We start from the raw sequence: 19,952 nt of genomic DNA, 5'->3' as shown, positions 1-19,952 counted from the left end.
GGGGAACCCCAGCCATGGCAGGGCAGCCCCCAAGGCAGCAGCCAGGGAGGAGGACAAGGAGGAGCCGCAGCCCGGTACCAACTGATCTACGGACCGCTACCGGTCCCCGGACCGGGGGTTGGGGACCACTGGACTAGATGACCCAGGAGATCCTTTCCATCTCTATTATTCTATGATTCTGTGATTCTCTATGATTCTATGACAACTTCCCTGAGCTATTATTACTGGGCCTTCCACTGCCTGGAAAACCTAAGACAGTGAAGTACCAGAATTACTGTCAAATGATTTCCAGTCACTCCCAAATGTCAGAAATTATTTAGTTTGGATTCAGACAATTTAAGATTTAAATTAATGGGTGTTATTTAGATGAATAATAAACTCCTGCCTTCATTTCAGCCATTAACCAGCCTGTTGGCAGCCTCAATCTGCTTTGTCTTACAGAGGCTACTGAGAGACAGGAAGTGTAGAATGCAGTAGTCTCAGGTTAACCCGTATTCTAGGGTGGGACTGAGGAGCTCTTCCTGACACTGGCACAGCTAATCTGTGGGTTTCTCTTCTCAGGGTTGCCGTCTCGTGATGTCCTTTTGGTCTCAGCCATCATCACCATCAGCCTTAGTGTCACCATTGTTCTGTGCGGGATCTGCCAATGGTGCCAGCGCAAATTGGTAAGTTACAACAGTGCGCAGTCAGCAATGCTGAGAGGGGAAATTCAGAACCAATGGAAAAAAAGCTTTTCCTGGGCAAACCAGCTGTTTAAAAGCTTGGAAACTTCAGAGTCCCCTGTGCTCAAATGGAATGGAATAGGTTGCATGCTTCTGGGAGAGGCAGGCAGGAGTTTAATTACAATGCTAGTTGATAATAATAACGGTGTTTATACGGTGCCCCCTAGTCCCTGCTAAATGCTTGGGGCATAACACCAGCAATTAAAGTGGAACTATAGCTGTATTCCAACAACAGTAATTAAAGGATCAGGAGCTACAAAGCAAGAAACTAAACCAAGCAGACGAAGGGACTGGGAAAAGGCAAGGGCTGAAAGGGGGGAAAGCCACTGGAGAGCAGAGAAGAGTGGATAATTACTGATCCTAAAAGAAGGAATGGAAAGGAAAGGAACAGAGATACAGTGGAGGTCAGGATAAAGCAAACACAGAAGCCTGACAGTTTCCCACCCACCACTCAAATATACCTATACAAAAACGTAGAAGAAAATTTATTTGAATATACAAGACTTATCTTAAACCAAAGGATGTGCAAGAAGCTTGGGAAAGATGGTTTCATGTTGATAAAGGACTGCAGGGGAACTCATTATGCAGCCTCTCTCTGGCTCTCTGAGAATGCGATCCCACCTTCTTGCAAAAAAAAAAGTTTAAAGCCCTGGTTTGCCCTGCAGCGGGACAGGCCCCGTTGGCCCTCGCAACGCAAAAAGGGAATGTGGAAGAATTCACATTCCATTAGCATGGGGCTACTGAGGGCCTGATCTTTAAATATACAGAGAAATGTAGTTTGAGTCTGATCACAATGGAGTTAAGTTTAGGTTTATACATTTTCAGAGAGGAGTAATGAGGGTGGGGCTTAGGGAATGAAGGGATTTTTAGCTTTCTCTTCCCTTGTTCCCTACAGATAAAAGTCTACCCCTAAAACATTTTTATTCTTACTTAGAGAATAATCCATTGATAAAAGGGCTACACCAGACTGATGCTATAATTAAAATAATTATGCTCAATGGCTCTATATGAATTGTTTTTATTGTTCAAAGACTGACAGATTTTTAATTTGAGAGTTCTTCCTTGAGGCCATTTTCTTTCTCTATTTGGTTCTTTGGAAAGAAAGTTGGCTTGCTTTCTACTCACTTACTCTCTACAGTCAAATGGAGAGAAAGAAAGCCTTGTTACTATTGAAGTAATTGAAGAGGGAGGATCAGTTTGTGTATAATGCGGAAAACCATTTCTAGCCATTGTTTGTCTGTCTCTTGACCTTTCTCTGTCCTGATTCAAGTCTTTGGAGAAAGAAGAGTGAAATTCTGAAGCCATCTATAGCCAAGCCTTTAGAGGGAAGCAGGTTTCCCTAGAAAACATGCCTAACTTTGTTGGAGTAAGGAGGTTCTGCTTGTGCTCTGAGGCATGATGATTTGATTACTTAGACTGTGCTGGCATAGACACACACCCAGGGATATTAGAGCATTGCCAAACACACATACACAAAGACCCTGTGCAGAGAGGACTGCTGCAGGTAAGCTTTTGCACCAGCTACAAAATGACGTGTTAAAAGAATTTTTAATGCTCCACTGCATTTTGAGGCCCCATCTCTCTTTCACCCTCCATTCCTCCCCTAAACTGATCTATAGAACCCTTGTCTTTTCTTGATTCAAACTGAATCAGTCAGTTGGCATTCTACTCATTCATTCTAACAAACTTGCTGGTCGACCATGCTACCAGTATTTATACTTTTTCTACAGCACAGTGAATGACTGTTGTATCTGCTAACATGGTAATAGACGGTGTTCTGAACTGCAGTACATTTCATGCAGCCGGGTATGGAGGAGCAGCGGAAGCAACTTGCTTACATAGACGTATTCTGGAATGATTATAAAAAGGCTGGGTTTAGGTCAAGACCCCGCTCTTCACCATTTTAGCATGGCTAAAGATCTTCCATGCCCAGGCAGTCTGTGAAGGGTTTTCCAGTCCATCAAATAACTACCCGTGCCCTGACTTAGATGGCCCAGGCTTGCCTGATCTCATGGCTTCTTGGGAAGGAACAAAGGTCAGACCTACTTAGTCCTTGGATGGGAGACCACCAAGGAAGTCCAGGGATGCTGCACCAAGGAAGGCAATGGCAAACCATCTCTGTTCATCTCTTGCTTTGAGGACTCTATGGTTAGCTGCAACTTGATGTCATTTTCCACCATGACTACTTCCTACTATCCATATGCAACTCATTGTTATGCAGTCAATCCAAATGTCTTTGTGCTGTACTAAGGGCAAAATCAATGTAATTTACAGTAATGAGGCTCAATCCCCAATCCAGTAATTCACATCCAAATTCTTATTTACAGTAGTCTGATTTCTAACCACCAGCAAGCAGGAGATAGTAGACTGATTAGTTTGTTAACATATAGAATCATAGAGTTGGAAGGGTCCTCCAGGGTCATCTAGTCCAACCCGCTGTCCAGTGCAGGAACTCAAAACAACCTGTCCACTCATAGTGACCCCAATGTCATGCCCAAGTGATTTTCCCTCCACACACACACACCAAAAATCCCCAGAATCCAGCCTGGCCTGGGAGAAATTCACATACCATTCCACAGTGGTGATCAGCCATTTCCTGGGTATGCAAGGAAGGGCCACAAAAGACAAACATGGACACATCCCTTCCTGCCCACTCATTCACAATCTGCCTAGGTTCAGCTGAGGCTGAACCATAACTAAGCTAACCCTAACCCTAACCCTAACCTAAGAATTTACTGTAATATAGATCCCTCTTTTATTTTTACATTTTTTTACACATAAAATACCAATAAAAATATTTATACATCCCATGGTCTTTCCCAACCATGTCACTAAATCATCCCCAGACCTTCCACTAAACCAAAAAAACTCTGCAATCTAAACCATGCCTAAGCCAACTCTAACCCCAAATATCGATCTGTTTTATTTTACATATTTTTAATCTGTAAAATAATGTCAAAAATATTTATATACCTTGCGACCTTTCCTAACCATGCCACTATGTCTTCCCCAGCCCTAATGCTCCTACCAAACCTAAAAACTTCCCAACCTGACCCATGCTTAAACTTACCCTAACCTGAGAATTTACCCAAATGTAAATCCCTATTTTTAACTTATTTACCTTTAAAATAAAGCCAAAAATATTTATCCATTGCATGCTCTTTCCTAACCAAGTCTTCCCCAATCCTAATACTCCCACTAAACCTGCAAACTCCCCATCCTGCTCTGCCATGGAGACTCACTGGGGGCTTTGGACCAGTCGCCGTCTCTCAGCAAACTAACTGCCCAAACACATTAATTAGTCTTGTTACTCTAATACCAATAAAGCAAAGTATTTCATGCAGCTATTATATGAGACTGAGCAGCTCTCTTGAGAGGTAGCTTATAAATTCCACTAAAAATAAATATTATCAGAACTGTGAATAGTCTTCAGAGATCTTGCTTCTTCTCTCACCTGCAAAGCAAAATTGATGCAGCCAGTAACTGAGAGTCAGCCTGGGGATCTTTTCCAAGATTCTGAACTGTTTATCCCATGTACACACAAAGCTAACATGTAAAGGTGGTATACCTGGCTTGGCTGCCATCCAGAATTTGTGATGATTCTCCTGGGGGAGATTCTTCTCAAATACATAATTGTCTAGCATGTCCTGGTAGAAGGGTTGTCTTATCTTGTTGTGTTTCCTTCCCAGATTGTTTTAGATTCTTGGCTAAGTGAAGGCATATGAGCTATTCTCATCTCAAGCTTACAGCTGTCAGAAACAAAATGGATTCTGCTTGTGTTAATGCCAAAGAAGGACCTTGCTGTGTTAGTACCTTTGCCTGCTATTTCATTTATATTACCTTTTTGCTGGTTGGCATTCAGACATGGAAGGAATCAAGGCAGCACTCCCTCAAGACTGCATTTCTGTGCATTTTTCACTTTCCAACTCAAAACACCATATTTTATACTTGAGGAAATGTGACTTTCTTCTCAGCTGGCACATTCATTACAAATGCATCAGTGTCTTAAGGGATATTATGTGTGACATACTTGGTGACAGGTGACATACCCCATACCTGTAACATATTGTGACTTTTGGCTTGTTTTATGTGATTTTTAAAACATTTCATTGGATGAACCTCTGTGCTGTGGTAGCATTCACCGAGATTAAAAAAAATAATTAAAAGCTTCTTCCTATAACATAAATGGGGATAAGGGGTGCATTTCCAGCCGCCCCAGGCTTCTGTAGATTTATGGCTCGGATTTTCCCACTTCAATGTGGGGGTATTTGTCTAGCTAGCCCCAACAAGCCTTTCATTTTATCTCATTTTATGTAGTTCATGTCTATTAACTTTTTATTGATCTGTGTGTGTGTAACATTTTCAATAACATTTGAGCTATGTTTGGAACACAGAGCACACATCTCACCTAATTTTTAATTAAGAGAGGGGAGCAGCAGTATCTCAATCAAGTTCCTCCTTCTCCTTCCAAAGATTACCAGCCACAGAGTGGGGTCTGGAGTTCTTCTGGAATTACTGTTCATCTCCATACTAAAGAGATCACGTTCCCTGGAGGAACTGGTAGTTGGGAAGTGGGCTCTATAGTATACCATAGAGAAATGTATGTCCTAGAGTGTTATCACATCCTTGCTGAATTTGTTCCCCAAGTTATGCCTTCCCCAGGCCTGCCCCCCATTTTCCAGAAATTTCCCAGGCTGGTTGGTCTTGGCAACCCTACCTGTCCACCTAGTATTTATGCTGCTTTTTTGGAGACTTTTACAATAAGGGCCTTTCCACACATCTAAAAAAATAGTGTCACGCCAGCGAAATTGCATGAAGCTATAAAAAATCACCATTTCTCACCTTCTTGCTCTCCCATTTTCTTCTGCTGTGTTTTGGCGCTTCCTGGCACTCTGCATGGCTGCCCTAAATGGTGGAGGAGAGGGACGTGCTATACACGCATCTCTCCCTCTACCTGTCAATTGTGCCAGGAAGCCAATCACCTTTTTCCCTGTTTTAAAGGGACCGTGATGCAAGCAATTTTTTTTGTAAGTAAAACTTCTCCATTGGTAAGCCTTATCATAGAGGCATGATAGATGCATAGCCACTGTGCGACTGCCCCGTCCCACAGCCTCTGCCATACTGCTAGTCCTCCTCCTTGGGCTTTTAAGGGCAGGAAAAGAGGGAGGCATGCAACTTCTCTCCTGGTCCCTTCAGACACCTTCTGCTGGAATTAATCCCTCCTGCAGCAGCTCTTGCCGGTCTCTCCTTGCCTGGCCAACTCCTGTCTTGCAGCTGAATGTTCCCAAAGACTCCCTTATTGGCAAAGCTGCCTTTGCAAGGGTGGGGGGCACACTTGGCTGAGCGGTGCGTGGGAAAGGGGGGGGCAAAGAAAACTTGCACGTGGCTGAGCTCTTGAGGGCAGGATGGGGTGTTGCTCTTCCTCCTCCTCATCATCTTTGCTGTCAGATGGAGAGCAACAAACACTAATGGGGTGAGTGGGAGAAATCATAGGTGCATAGTGTTTATTTTAAGGTGACCCACTAGCCTTGAAGCTGCAGAAAAGTATTTCTTTTCTTTTGGGGGGGGGGGGTCTGAGAGGCATGCTTTATGTGTCAACTGTTGGGGGATTTTTTTTTTTTGCTCTGCCTTGATGCGGCAATGCATATTCGTTGTTCCAAGCAGTTTGCTACCCCCCCCTAAAAAAAGTCCCGTTCCTGGGAGAAAGGGGAGGGCGGCAGGTTCAAGGGCGGGCACTGAAGATGGGAATCATGCTCCTTTGGCTACTTTGGTTGTGGTTGCTGGTTGTTCTACTCCTGCTTGCACTACATAGTTGGGGGAATCCAGTTTTGTGGATTCCCCAACTAGCACTTTAAAATGGAGGATGTAGCTGCCAGTTTGATGCTGGGATGCTGGATGCTGACGACATCATTTGAAATGCAAAAAAAAAAAAAAAGCGTCTGCAAGAGGTAAGCCTTTCACTGAGTATTTATCTGTGTCAAGTATTTTCTCCATTGTGCTTAGGGCACCACATAACCCTGTGAAAAAGGTTAGGCTTCCTAGTGGGCTTCACACCTGAATAGAGATATGAACCCTGCCCTCTTCAAAACCCTTTGTCTATTACCCCACAGTGGCTGTCTGACTGTGGCAGGCATTCACTGATCACCTAAATAAGAACTTAATACAATCCATCTTTAGCAGCTTGACATCTCTTCAGTCCCGACAGAAAAGTCACTTTACTCCCAGTAAAGGAAATAAAGTGATAGACATCAAGATAAGCAATGAAGAGAGAAGCCCAGGTCCCCACTTGCATACAGTATTTTGCAAGACCCAAATATATGCAAGTTTCAGGTTCACAGCAGCACACGCAAATAGTATAAGGAAGATTGTAGCAGTGCAAGTTCTGCACAATCCTGTGATCCAAACTGTGCCACATTTGTGATCAAAATAATTCTGGGTCCTGATAATCCAAAGAAGTAATAGTTGTATGCCTTTATGCCATTGCTGCCTGAGCATCTGGAAGCTATTTGCCCTCTAGCTCACAGGAGCCACATATATTTATCCAAATCTGATCTCCATTTCTCTCCCTTTCCCAAAGTACATAATAGGTTAATAGCTTATTCAGAAAAGTAAAGCTACGTCCCTCTTATTGTTCAGGTTAGACAAATTAATCCAGATTTATGACCACAACATCTGTTCACTTTCATGTTCTGACTCAGTTTGTCTTGATAGCTTGTCTGTTTCATAGTCAGCAGCCTGTAGATTAGACAGAAGCATAACACTTTTTTAAATACACACTTCCTCAGGACCCAGACACAGAGGCAGCTAACTAAGGGCTTTTTTGCATGGGATTTTCCCATCACTTCTGGCCTCTTTGTGCTTCAGTTTATCCCAGGATTTCTGCATACATTCTTGTGCCTTAGTTATCACTTTTTGTCCCCTGCCCCCAATTTCCCAGCTCTTTTGAAACTACTTTTACCCACTGTTTTTGGGGAAGCCAACTATGAGCTGTCTTTTTCCTAGTGCCTCGTGATTCTATTGGTTTCCTTTCCTCCTACCCACTTTCAGCCTACTTTTCAATTATTCAATTATTCCTCCCCTGAGGCTCAATGACTGGATTTTTGTCATTGCTAAATCCCCCCCCACACACACACACACAAACTCAATATCAATATAGTGCTGCAATATAGAAAGGGCTTTAAGTTGGTTCTCTGAATTTCTGGGTTACTTTTCTTTTACTGCTTACGGCCTTCTCCACATGTCTCTTCTCTTCTCTTCTATAGAGACAATGTCATACTCCCAAACACATGATGCAGGATCTACATGAATTTTGCCATATACTTCTTGGGAGATTTGGTTATTTATCATGCTTCTACAACTGGGTAAACTCTACTATATTAATCAAATATCCCAATATGGGTGACAGATTTAAAACTCTCCCTCCATCTTGGCTTATGATATCCTGATGTGATTTATAGCATTTGCAAATAACCACTGAGCAGAAGGAGAGTTCAGTTGTCCTCTCCCTCACGTCCTCTTTAGTCTTTTAATCAGACATTCTACTTTCAACATGAATGGGGCAGATTCATTTTTAGTCACTCCAATCTGTCACAATGAAGTCTACTTTGCACTCCTGTTTGATTTATTTTACTTAAGAAGTATATACCTAAATATCACTTCTTTGACAGCAGCACTTATTTTTGAAAAGTGAAAAAGGAAGCTCGTTGTTATGAATATATCTGTAAATGCTAAAGGGCACTAGCCAGGTGTACAGAATCAAAAATTCATCATGAGCTTGTTCTGTTGGCACGGCTGGCATTATTTAAATGCTAGACAGCAATAGTGGCATTAATACCCTTTGCACAATGACTTTTGTGTTAACCATACTGGACACAGTGTAATTTAGTTCCACAAATTTTACAGTTTTACAAACAAATGCTACTAAGTCAGGAATTGCAACTTTTTACTTGTCTTTACTTGAATAGGTACTTCAACATTTCTGTGAAATCTGAGGCATCATCTCCCTATTAGAGAAACCAGTTAGACTGAGGGGCTTTTCGCACGCCTTCAAAATCGCACAATGGTTGCCAATTGAAAACGCTACAGTTTTGCCATTATGCACAACGTCGTTGACAATCTGCCACACACCTGAAACCGATCCGCAAAAAGCGCTTCCTTGTAGCGCTTTCAGGGAAATCCCCAAAAGTGGATTCACCCTCCGGAAAGCGCTACACTCCTGCAACCAATCTGCAACACTAGTGGGAAAGTTCTGTGCGTTACCATTGTTGTGGTTTCTACAAAGTCCCTCCCCCTGGCTCTCTCCTCTGATCTTCCGGCGAAGCGATCGCCATTTTTTTTTCTCCGAGTGAGCGAAGTTCAACCGACCAGCAAGCCTGTTTAGAGGCTTCCCCGGCTTCAGTCCCTCCCCAGAGCTGTTTAGTCGCTAAGCACAAACAACAGAGAAGCACATTTGCTGATGTATTTTCCCTTTATTTTTTACACTGTTTTCGGCCGAAAATCGGGCCCGTGAGGGGGGGGGGGTTTCACTTGGGGGGAGCGTGGCAACGATGAAACGACAGCTCAAACACACCTGCCAGCTGATGGGTCTCTCCGTTGCAACGAATCAACACATATTCGTTGCAATGGGTGTGTTTTTTTAAAAAAAAAAACCTTTCTTAAAGGGAAAGGGGCTGTTTGGGAGCATGCTAACGGCTGCCCATTGGCTGCTTGACGGCCAGGGGCGGGACGAGCTCGGCAATAGCGCTTCCTTTCTAGCGATTTTTGCTGAGACCGGAAGCTTGTGGGAAACGATAGAAACGCAACTGGATTCCACTACAAAGTCAGGTATGCATAATGATGAATTGCACTATTTTAAATGGTGATTTTTCGTTCAGCAAACAATTTGCTACAAGGATCCCGGTGCGGAAAGCCCCTGAGTGTACAATATGCTAACAACCCCTAAATTGGCCCTCTGAGAGAGGAAAGGGAGAGAGTGGCTGAGACTGTACCAGATTCATCGTTGTTGTTGTTGTTATGTGCGAAGTCGTGTCCGACCCATCGCGACCCCATGGACAATGATCCTCCAGGCCTTCCTGTCCTCTACCATTCCCCGGAGTCCATTTAAGTTTGCACCTACTGCTTCAGTGACTCCATCCAGCCACCTCATTCTCTGTCGTCCCCTTCTTCTTTTGCCCTCGATCGCTCCCAGCATTAGGCTCTTCTCCAGGGAGTCCTTCCTTCTCATGAGGTGGCCAAAGTATTTGAGTTTCATCTTCAGGATCTGGCCTTCTAAAGAGCAGTCAGGGTTGATCTCCTCTAGGACTGACCGGTTTGTTCGCCTTGCAGTCCAAGGGACTCGCAAGAGTCTTCTCCAGCACCAGAGTTCAAAAGCCTCAATTCTTTGACGCTCGGCCTTCCTTATGGTCCAACTTTCGCAGCCATACATTGCAACTGGGAATACCATAGCCTTGACTAAATGCACTTTTGTTGGCAGGGGGATGTCTCTGCTTTTTAGGATGCTGTCTAGATTTGCCATAGCTTTCCTCCCCAGGAGCAAGCGTCTTTTAATTTCTTTGCTGCAGTCCCCATCTGCAGTGATCTTGGAGCCCAGGAAAATAAAATCTGTCACTATCTCCATTTCTTCCCCATCTATTTGCCATGAATTGAGAGGGCCGGATGCCATGATCTTTGTTTTCTTGATGTTGAGTTTCAAGCCAACTTTTGCACTCTCCTCCTTCACCCGCATCAACAGGCTCTTTAGTTCCTCTTCACTTTCTGCCATTAGAGTGGTATCATCTGCATATCTGAGGTTGTTGATATTTCTCCCTGCAATCTTGATCCCAATTTGTGACTCCTCTAATCCTGCATTTCTCATGATGTGCTCTGCATACAAGTTAAATAGGCAAGGCGACAGTATACAGCCTTGCCGAACTCCTTTCTCAATTTTGAACCAGTCAGTGATTCCATGTTCAGTTCTCACTGTTGCTTCTTGACCTGCATATAAATTTCTCAAGAGACAAATAAGATGCTCTGGTATTCCGATCTCTTTAAGAACTTGCCACAATTTGTTGTGCTCCACACAATCAAAGGCTTTAGCATAGTCAATGAAGCAGAAGTAGACGTTTTTCTGGTACTCCCTAGCTTTCTCCATGATCCAGCGTATGTTGGCAATTTGATCTCTAGTTCCTCTGCCTCTTCGAAATCCTGCCTGTACTTCTGGAAGTTCTCGGTCCACATATTGCTGGAGCCTAGCTTGTAGGATTTTGAGCATAACTTTGCTAGCATGAGAAATGAGTGCAATGGTGCGGTAGTTTGAACATTCTTTGGCATTGCCCTTCTTTGGGATTGGAATGTAAACTGACCTTTTCCAATCCTGTGGCCATTGTTGAGTTTTCCAAATTTGCTGGCATATTGAGTGTAGCACTTTTACTGCATCGTCTTTTAAGATTTTGAATAGTTCAACTGGAATGCTGTCACCACCATTAGCTTTATTGTTGCTCAGACTTCCTAAGGTCCATTTGACTTCACATTCCAGGATGTCTGGCTCCAGGTCAGTAACTACCCCACTGTGGTCATCAGGGATGTTAAGCTCGCTCTTGTATAGTTGTTCTGTATAATTTTGCCACCTTTGTTTAATCTCTTCTGCTTCTGTGAGGTTCCTACCATTTTGGTCCCTTATCATACCCAACTTTGCATGAAACGTTCTCATCGTGGGCAACTGTTATTTTGTCGTTGTAAGGGAACAATTTCACCAAGACAGCTACATTTGTGTCCAGTAGGATCCTAGAGACCAACAAGATTTTTCAGTGTATGAGCTTTCAAAATCTCTCAGGCCAATAACACAGGGGTGGAGAAGGCTGGGTGGGGCCTGCTCAAACGAGAGTGGGGCTAATCCCTGCAACTACATGATGTTGCCGCCAGACTGGCTCCTTCCTGGGCCTAGTGCAGATCAGGCTCTCAGTAGCCCCATGCTAAGGGAACATGGATTCTTCTACATTCCCTTTTCACACTGCAGAGGCAAACAAGGCCTGTCCCATGACAGGCCCATGTGGACAGGAAGAGCCCTCCCCACCCTACAGAGGCTGGGAGGTAGCAGAAAATGCATCGGTCAGCTTCTCAGCACTTCCTAGTGCTGCAGGGCTGCCCTTACAAACCAATTTCAGGGAGTGCAGCTTATCCTCATACATTGCTGCTTCAAATGATGCCAAATTGAGGACATCATTCAGAGATAACCTAGGGATGCCATTTTATGTACATCTGGAAGTAAAAACCATCAGGTCAGTGAAACTGACTTCCAAGTTAAGTTGCATCGGACTGGGCTATGCAAAAAGCTACAACTCCTTTTCCTGGGGCTTGCATCCATGTCTGCTCTTTCTCCTCTCAAAATGTTACCACTATCCACCACTGCTTTTCATAAATCAAGAAGCAACCTATGGACCTTGGATTGCTGCTGAACTCCTAGTTGATTCCATTCAGCTAGAAGCAAGAGAATACCAACAGAACAACGCCTAGAGTGACTTGAAGAGTATTGTCATCTTCTTTTCACTTCTTTCCCTATATTGTCTGTGTGCAGCCTGGGATTCCTTGCTTCTGACATGAACAAAGAATTCACTACACAGCACCGAATATACTTATATGCATAACCAAGACCCCAAAATGTCAAAACTTGCCCAAATATTATCTCAGGCCTTCTGCAGGCTGAGGAGAGGGAGAAATAACAAGAATTAGCAATTGCTTTCAAGAAATAGAACCCCTTTAGACCAGTGGTCCCCAACCTTTTTATCACAGGGGACCACTCAACGCTTGACAATTTTACTGAGGCCCGGTGGGGGGGGGGTAGTTTACTCCTCTACTCTCAACCACTGCCCTAACGCTCTCTGATTGCTATGGTAATGTTTAAACATCCCTTCAAAATAAGATACAGACTCGCCACAACAATGAACATAAGGAACATTTTATGTTCATGGAAATTTTAACTCATGACAATGACAAATCAATGGGAACCCTGAGCTAGTTTCTCTGCAACGAGATAGTCCCATCTGGGAGTGATGGGAGACAATGACACCCGAAGTGTGTTGTAAAGGGCCGGGGGGGGGGGTGAAGTAAAGGGCCGGGGGGGGGGGAGAAGGCGTCCTTTGCGGCCCACCTCCAATTAGTCGACGGACCACATGTGGTCCACACCCACAGGTTGGGGATCACTACTTTAGAGGACAACATCAAATCATCTCAGATTTGCTGACAGTAAAGCTCCTGTAGTTATTGTTGTTTGTTAACTGCAAACTGTGACATTTTCAAAATATTTATTTTTCCCTACCCAGGAACAGAAGTAATAAAGTAGGTTTCTAAAAGGCCTGCAAGAGGTATCTGAGGCATAGACAAAAACTTGAGCGGGGTGGCAGTGGGGCAGCACTGCACAAATGTTTTGGTGTTAAAGATGGAAACCTAAAAAGTAGCATAGGGAGTTGTATGAAGAGACAAAAGAGGCCGAGGGCTTGCAGTGGAGCAGATGATCCTTGTTTTGTGGTGGAACAAGAATTTATTCATGGGGACTTCTGGCAGTGAATGAAAAGGTGATGTCTGTGAAAAAAAAATCTTGCTGAGCATGTCTTTGACATGGTTGTTGCAGCTTTTATTATTTAGAAGATGTGATGTGATAATTGAATGATTGGTGCAGCTTGAAGGGAAGTTTTCAAATAATATATGTACAAGTAGAAACCGGGGGGAGGGGGGACGGACACGATTCATGTATGTTTGCTTGTACCATTTCCTTTTTTTTTTTTACATTCCACCAGCTTTTTCTTTTACCATCAATAGTAGAACTCTTGAAATTTTAACTATTGTATTTCACGTTTTATTTATATTGCTCACTCTTAAATAATTTTCATATACTTTAAATATCCTTTATATTACATATCATACCAATTTAAAACGTAACTTAGCAAAAGAAAGTACCATCTTTTGAAATAGTAATGGCGTAGGTTTCTTTTGTTTCCATTTTATATGTATATATAGTTAAAATTAGATATTGGTCTATGATTCACTGTATATCCACTCTTTTCTGTCATAGCATCTACTGAAATTGCAAGCAGTTAGGTGCATTTTTCAAATATATATGCCTGTCAAATTACTGCTATCCTATTTTTGTATTTGCTAAAAACATGCTTGTTAGCATTTGCATTCTGCATAGGTCCTTTCAGTTTGCTCCAAACACTGTCCATTTCATTTATTCCAACAGATAGCTCACAACAAATCACATGAAATGTAAGAGAAAACAACATACTGTCCCACATTCCCTCTCCCGACAGAGTCCCACAGTATTCTCCAAACTTCCTGTGCTATCCTATACTGCTGTTTTTCCTCACCATTATCTGCCCAGGCAGTTATATACTGACTTGGCTACTATTTTGTGACAGATATTTAAAGACTTCTGCTTCTCTGTGCCTTTCTTTATTTGCCCAGCAATAAAACTAGACAATAAGCAACCCAAAATTGCATTTATTTAAATGAACTGTTTATGTCAAAGGGAGTCATCTTTCTCCTTCTAGGAAAATCAGTTTCTCTGCCTGTGTGCAAGCCTCGTGTACCTAAACAGTGGCTCTCAGGTGATTTCAGACATGTATTGCATGAGATGAAATCTTTTGTTTTGTTTTGTTTTTGTATGTCTGGTGCTCCCGGCTGTACATACAGCCATACATCTAAATGGAACAATTATGGTGACACAGATACCATGCAATCTTAAATGAACTGGACTGCTTCTTTTCATAGTCCCTTCCTTCTGCTGTGCAACGCCATGGCACTTCATCAATTATTTACTTCTTTTATTGAATTCTGTGAAGGCTCTGAGCGCCTCCTCTCCAACATGCCACTGCCTTTCTATGTGAGATCCCCACAGCAAAACTATCCCTCACCCTATTCCTGCAGAAAGGGTCTATCTCATTCGTGACATGAGACTGGTTATCAAGCTACTGGAAACAGAGCAGGAATTTGACCCAACTACGGTGATGCCATCAATAAAACCCAGGCAAAAAGGGCTTTAGCTGCTCCCGCCACCCCCGGTCGGCCCTGCCCGGCACATGCTTGGGCATTCAGCATCATGCTGGGTCTTGTTTTCTCTCGAAAAGAAACCTCACTTGGCTCATTCAGGGATTCATAACTGGGTCAAGTGCTCCAAAGGCTGCTGCATTTCCCCTCCTTTATCAACACTGAAAACACATCGATAAAAATAAAACTGTGTCTCTGTTCAAAAGGCTTCATCTCCCCCGAGCATAGGAACCAGACACGTTGAACCGGCATCAGTAATAATTAAAGACCTTCTTCCCAAAATCTGTCATTAATTTGCAACACTATCTCCATTTTGAAGCAAGTGCTCATGGTATTAGAGCTGCCTTGCTTAGAGCTCTGCATCACACACACAGACACACACACACACACAAACACACACACAGAGCCTTGCTTCCCTAACTGCCGTCTACGTAAGAACTGCCAGTCAGCTTATATCAGGCAACCGTTTCTCTCCTTTAGAAGACGCAAGGCTCAGCTTCACGGGTTCAGTCTGCCAGCGACTTAGACAAGAGAGGAATCTGTGTGTGGAAAATATTCATGAGTTAAGCAGCAATCCTACCACATTAATAAATAAAGACTCTCTCGTCTGGGACCAAATTAATAAACGGCCACAGAGTGAGCGAGATGAATTGGAGATCTCTCTTATCAGAGATAACTGGGCTAGAGGTTTGTCTAGTTCTGTTTTATTCCATTGAATGGCACCAGATAAATAAATGAATGGATGAATGAATGAACCATCCTGAGGCTGACAGGGGAGACAACCCATTCCCTTGCTTGCCGCCAGATGGAGCAGATAGTAATAAGTGGCTGTGCTAAAAAAAATAGGTGCTGTCTGGCTGAATGACTCACTTGCCAGGTAGGGGAGGTACAAGGCAGCCATCTTCCCCAGAATGCAGTGTGATGTCTTCATTAAAGAATGTTTCTACCTAACCATCACTGCTCAGATATCATTTTCCATTTCAGTGTACTTCAGTTGTAGTTGGCTGATTTGTAGGAATGCCCTGTGACTCCCCAGTTCTGACTTGCAGGAGGCTTTGGGTATAGTTGGGCAGGATCAGTTACATTTAAAAAAAGAATTTGCCTTGTGAAAATTAGTGTTGCCTGATGTGTAAAAATGTTTGGATGAGAATATAAGGCTTATATGCTCACACGTTTATGTGCAAGAATTTTATTTGGCTGCATCCCTGCTCCCACAGTTACACTAGTGTAGAGATCGCTTGTGTTTTCTTCTCCCTCTTATGTGCCTGTCAATGGAGGAGGAGGAGGAGGAGGAGGAGGAGGAAGAATAGAGAGGGCACAAGGGAATTGTATGAAGGGATGTGGATACTAGTTCCTCCTCTTCCTTTCAGCTTGGTGGTGGCATTTGGAGGAAGAAGCCACGTGTGTGTGCAGTCTTTTCTATGACAGCAGTGCCGCCATATTGTCAGATGTGGGCAGGGGCACTTATATCAGAGAATCCAGCAGCAGAGAGTGCATTGAAGATAGTGGCAGAATAAAGTTAGGTTATACTATTGGCTGGGATTAGGGGGGTGCAATTTTTGTTCAGTTTGGGTGTATTAGGCACCCTCAAAAATTTCAGATTTTCCAAAAAAATCCCTGATTCCAATGTTGACAAAGTATTTGGAGCTGGGATTTTCCCTAAATCCTGAGTTTTTTGAGGACCTATAGATTCACAATGAAAAAAGAGGGAAATCAGGAGTGGCAGCTGCAGAACACAACTGCACATTTCCCCCCCTGCAGTCTCTTTAAACCATACTGGCTTAAAGAGGACTGCAGAAGAAGCGGTGGGAAACAGCTGAAAGGTGTCTCCCCACCTTTCAGCTGTTTTCATCACACTTCTCAGTTTCCAAAAATATCCAGGATCTTTCTAAAATTTCTTTTTCTGTTTCCCCAAAAAAATCCCAGATACTTTTGGGATGCCAAAAGATACCTTATCAGTATTTTGGGAATGGAGAGAGGGGGGAGGGAGGATAGCAACAAGCAAAGGGGCATTCCCAAACAACTCAAAATGGCAAACATGGGGGGAAAATTGATTGCATGCATTTCTGCAGTGAGAAGCTATGAGTTTGACCATCCCACTTGAAAAGATAAAATCCGATTTTCTGGGGATTCCTTTGCTGTGGGGCAAGTGAGAGGAAAATTCAGGATCATGCCTGAATAAGAAAATTTTAGTGCAGAAACAGACAAAAAAGTTAACTCTTTAAAAATCCAAATCCAAATAATATCGCTAATGTGGAAGCAGTCACAAGCAGAAAGACTTCTGCTACGTTATATGTCTGGGATACTCTGCTAACCTAAGTATTCCAACAATACAAATGTAATGGATCTCACTTTTCCAGTCAGGGTTATGATAACTTCCTAGGTGGTATACAGCAGAGATATGGTGTGATAGGTGTGGGCAGGTGTGATAAGACCAAACAGTGAGCTGGTCCACCCCTGTGGTGTGAGCATTGTAGGTAGGGTTGGTTGAGTGGTATGTAAATGAGCATCTTGAGGTAAAAGGGAAAAACTCAGATGAGGAATCTAGGGCTATGGTGCCTTCATGGAGCTGGCACAGGAACCCTTTGAGAGCAGCACAGGCAGCTAGGCCAGGGAAGGAGAAGGAGCCAGATGGTGAGCTGCTGAAGTGGTGAGTGCTGCTTCTTTCTGTTCTTACAGTGTGGGAGGATGTGTGAGAGGATATATAACTTGCAGGAGACTGGGGTTAAATGACAGTAATAGATTCCAGGATCTGCTTGTAGATATTGTTACAGGACCACAGGAGCACAGACTGTTCCCCAAGTACTCCAAAGGTCAAAAGATTTTTCATGGGCCCCTGCAGATAAGAAGACTAGCTCTTCTGCTCCCCAATGTAGGAAGAAGTGGGTGCTGGTAATTGGGGATTCCCTACTGAGGCCAAAGTATGTTGACCAGACTTGTTGTCTCGAGAGGTATGCTGTCTACCTGGTACACTCATCAAGGATGTCACAGAAAGGTCGTAAAGACTTGTAAAGCCCACAGACCATTATCACTTCCTCCTCATTCATGTGGGAACAAATGATACAACATGGTGCAGTGTGGAGCATATTAAAATAGACTATGTGGTTCTGGGGGAAAAGGTGAAGGACCTGGAAGTGCAAATCGTGTCTTCATTTGCTCTCCCTATTAATGGCCGTAGCTTGGGAAGAGAGAGAAAAATAATGCAAATAAATGGCTGGCTATGTCATTGGTGTCGTCAGGAAAGGTTTGGATTGTTGGATCATGGTTTACACTCTTGTGATGAAGCTCTTCTCTTGGGAGATGGTTTGCACCTCACAAGGCTAGGAAAAAATTTGTTTGTGAAGAGCCTTGCAGACCTGGTGAGGCAGGCTTTAAACTAAATCCAATGGGGGAGTGAGACATAAATTCGAAACCTAGTTTGATGACAATAACTGTAAATGGGAACTCTGCAGATTTACCAGGAATGGCACATATGCAGGGAACCATTATTTATTTTATTTTAATTATTTATTTTGATTTTTAGCCTGCCGCTCCCAATAGGCTCGTGGTGGGCTACATAATCCCACAATCGTGGTACAATAAAACATAATACAATAAAACAATAACCCATTAAAATCCCATTAAAATCCAGTAACCAGGTGGTGAGTCCCTGCTCTCTATGACTATATAACTATCAGAGGCAGTCTGGGGTATGTTTAGAGCCAGATGATATCACTTCGACCAGAGAGGGGGCCCCAACTTGACTCTAGCACTGGCCCAGACCATAGACCTGGTGGAAGAGCTCCATTTTGTAGGCTTATAGGTAAATTCAAAAACTAAAACCCTGGGACACACAAATGAAGGATTGTGATGTCTCTACACTAATGCACAGAGTATGGGAAACAAGTAGGAAGAACTAGAAGTCCTAATAGAGGAAGGAAACTATGACCTAATAGGAATTACAGAATCTTGGCGGGATAACACTCATGATTGGACTGGACGTTGTCTCGAGAGATATGCTTTCTACTTGGTCTGTATATCAAGGATGTCACAGAAAGGCTCTTAAAGCCCGCATATCATTATCCCTTATGGTTTATCATCCTCTTGGAGAAGAGTGACAAGTGGAGTACCTCAGGGATATGTCCTGGGCCCTGTGTTATTCAACATATTCATAAATGATTTGGAGGAAGGAACAGAGGGGGTACTTATTAAATTTACAGATGATACTAAACTGGGAGGGGTAGCAAACAGAATCATGATACAGGATGATCTTGACAGGCTGGAAAACTGGGCTAAAATGAATTTCAATAGTGATAAATGTAAAGTTCTTCATTTAGGTAGGAAAAATCAAATGCATCATTATATGATAGAGGAGTTGAGTCTTGGCAGTAGTATATGTAAAAAGGATCAAGAGATCTTAGTAGACCATACACTGAACATGAGTCAGCAGTGTGATTTGGTGGCTGAAAAGGCAAATGGGCTTTTGGACTATATCAAAAGAAGTTTAGTGTCCAGATCATGTGAGATGATGGTACCACTTTGCTCTGGTTTGAGCTCACTTATAATAGTGTGTTCAGCTTTGGGAACCACAATTGTCACTCCTAATCTAAGTTCCTGCCATATAGCTCTGGCTTCTTTTGCTTAAGGAGCCTTTTATATTCAGTTCTGAGCTTAGATATGTGGCTGAAAGAAGTTCCTCTTTATCATAATGGACCTGCCTTGAATATTTAACTAAACACTTCCTGGCTGCTTTACACTCTTAGTTGAATCGCCCTCTCTGGCAATGTAAGGATCTTGACAAAGGCCTATTATTACACAACCAAGGCTTTATCATAGATACAAGATCATCAAAATATTTAACATTGTCTACTTCCTCCTGTAATAATATATGGCAACAAAGTCAAAGATCTTCTTCTGTTAAGAGTTGAGCTAGGACTGATTGTAAGTCTTCAGACCACTTTAATCTCCTTTGACCTAGATGTGTGCCCACTAAAGTATTCATGTTTGGACTTAGCAAAATACTGTCATCAAAGCAGCACCACAATTGAAAAAGAATATGGGGAAACTGAAGCATGTCTAGAAGAGGGCAATGAATATGGTGAGCGGTTTGGAGGAAAGGCTGAGAATTATACATGAGGAAAGGCTGAGAAAGTTTGGTCTGTTTAGCCTGGAGAGGAGACGACTAAGTACTTGAAGGGCTTCAAGTACTTGAAGGGCTGGCACATGGAGGAT

General features: G+C 43.0%; 1 protein-coding gene across 8 annotated transcripts in view; it reads left to right on the top strand.

The window, feature by feature from the left end:
* The window catches only part of SYT7 (synaptotagmin 7), a 284,642-nt gene that overhangs the window by 152,601 nt on the left and 112,089 nt on the right, over positions 1 to 19,952 (top strand). For all 8 annotated transcript variants that reach the window (XM_077321148.1, XM_077321147.1, XM_077321149.1 and 5 more), the window contains exon 2: positions 562 to 665. In XM_077321148.1, coding sequence (XP_077177263.1) covers positions 562 to 665 — 104 coding nt within the window. The remainder of the gene's footprint in view (positions 1 to 561; positions 666 to 19,952) is intronic.

The sequence above is a fragment of the Paroedura picta genome, chromosome 2, assembly GCF_049243985.1.
Source record: "Paroedura picta isolate Pp20150507F chromosome 2, Ppicta_v3.0, whole genome shotgun sequence".
Lineage (NCBI taxonomy): Eukaryota > Metazoa > Chordata > Lepidosauria > Squamata > Gekkonidae > Paroedura > Paroedura picta.
Note: the sequence above shows the minus strand (reverse complement) of the source record. Positions and strands in the feature narration are given on the sequence as shown.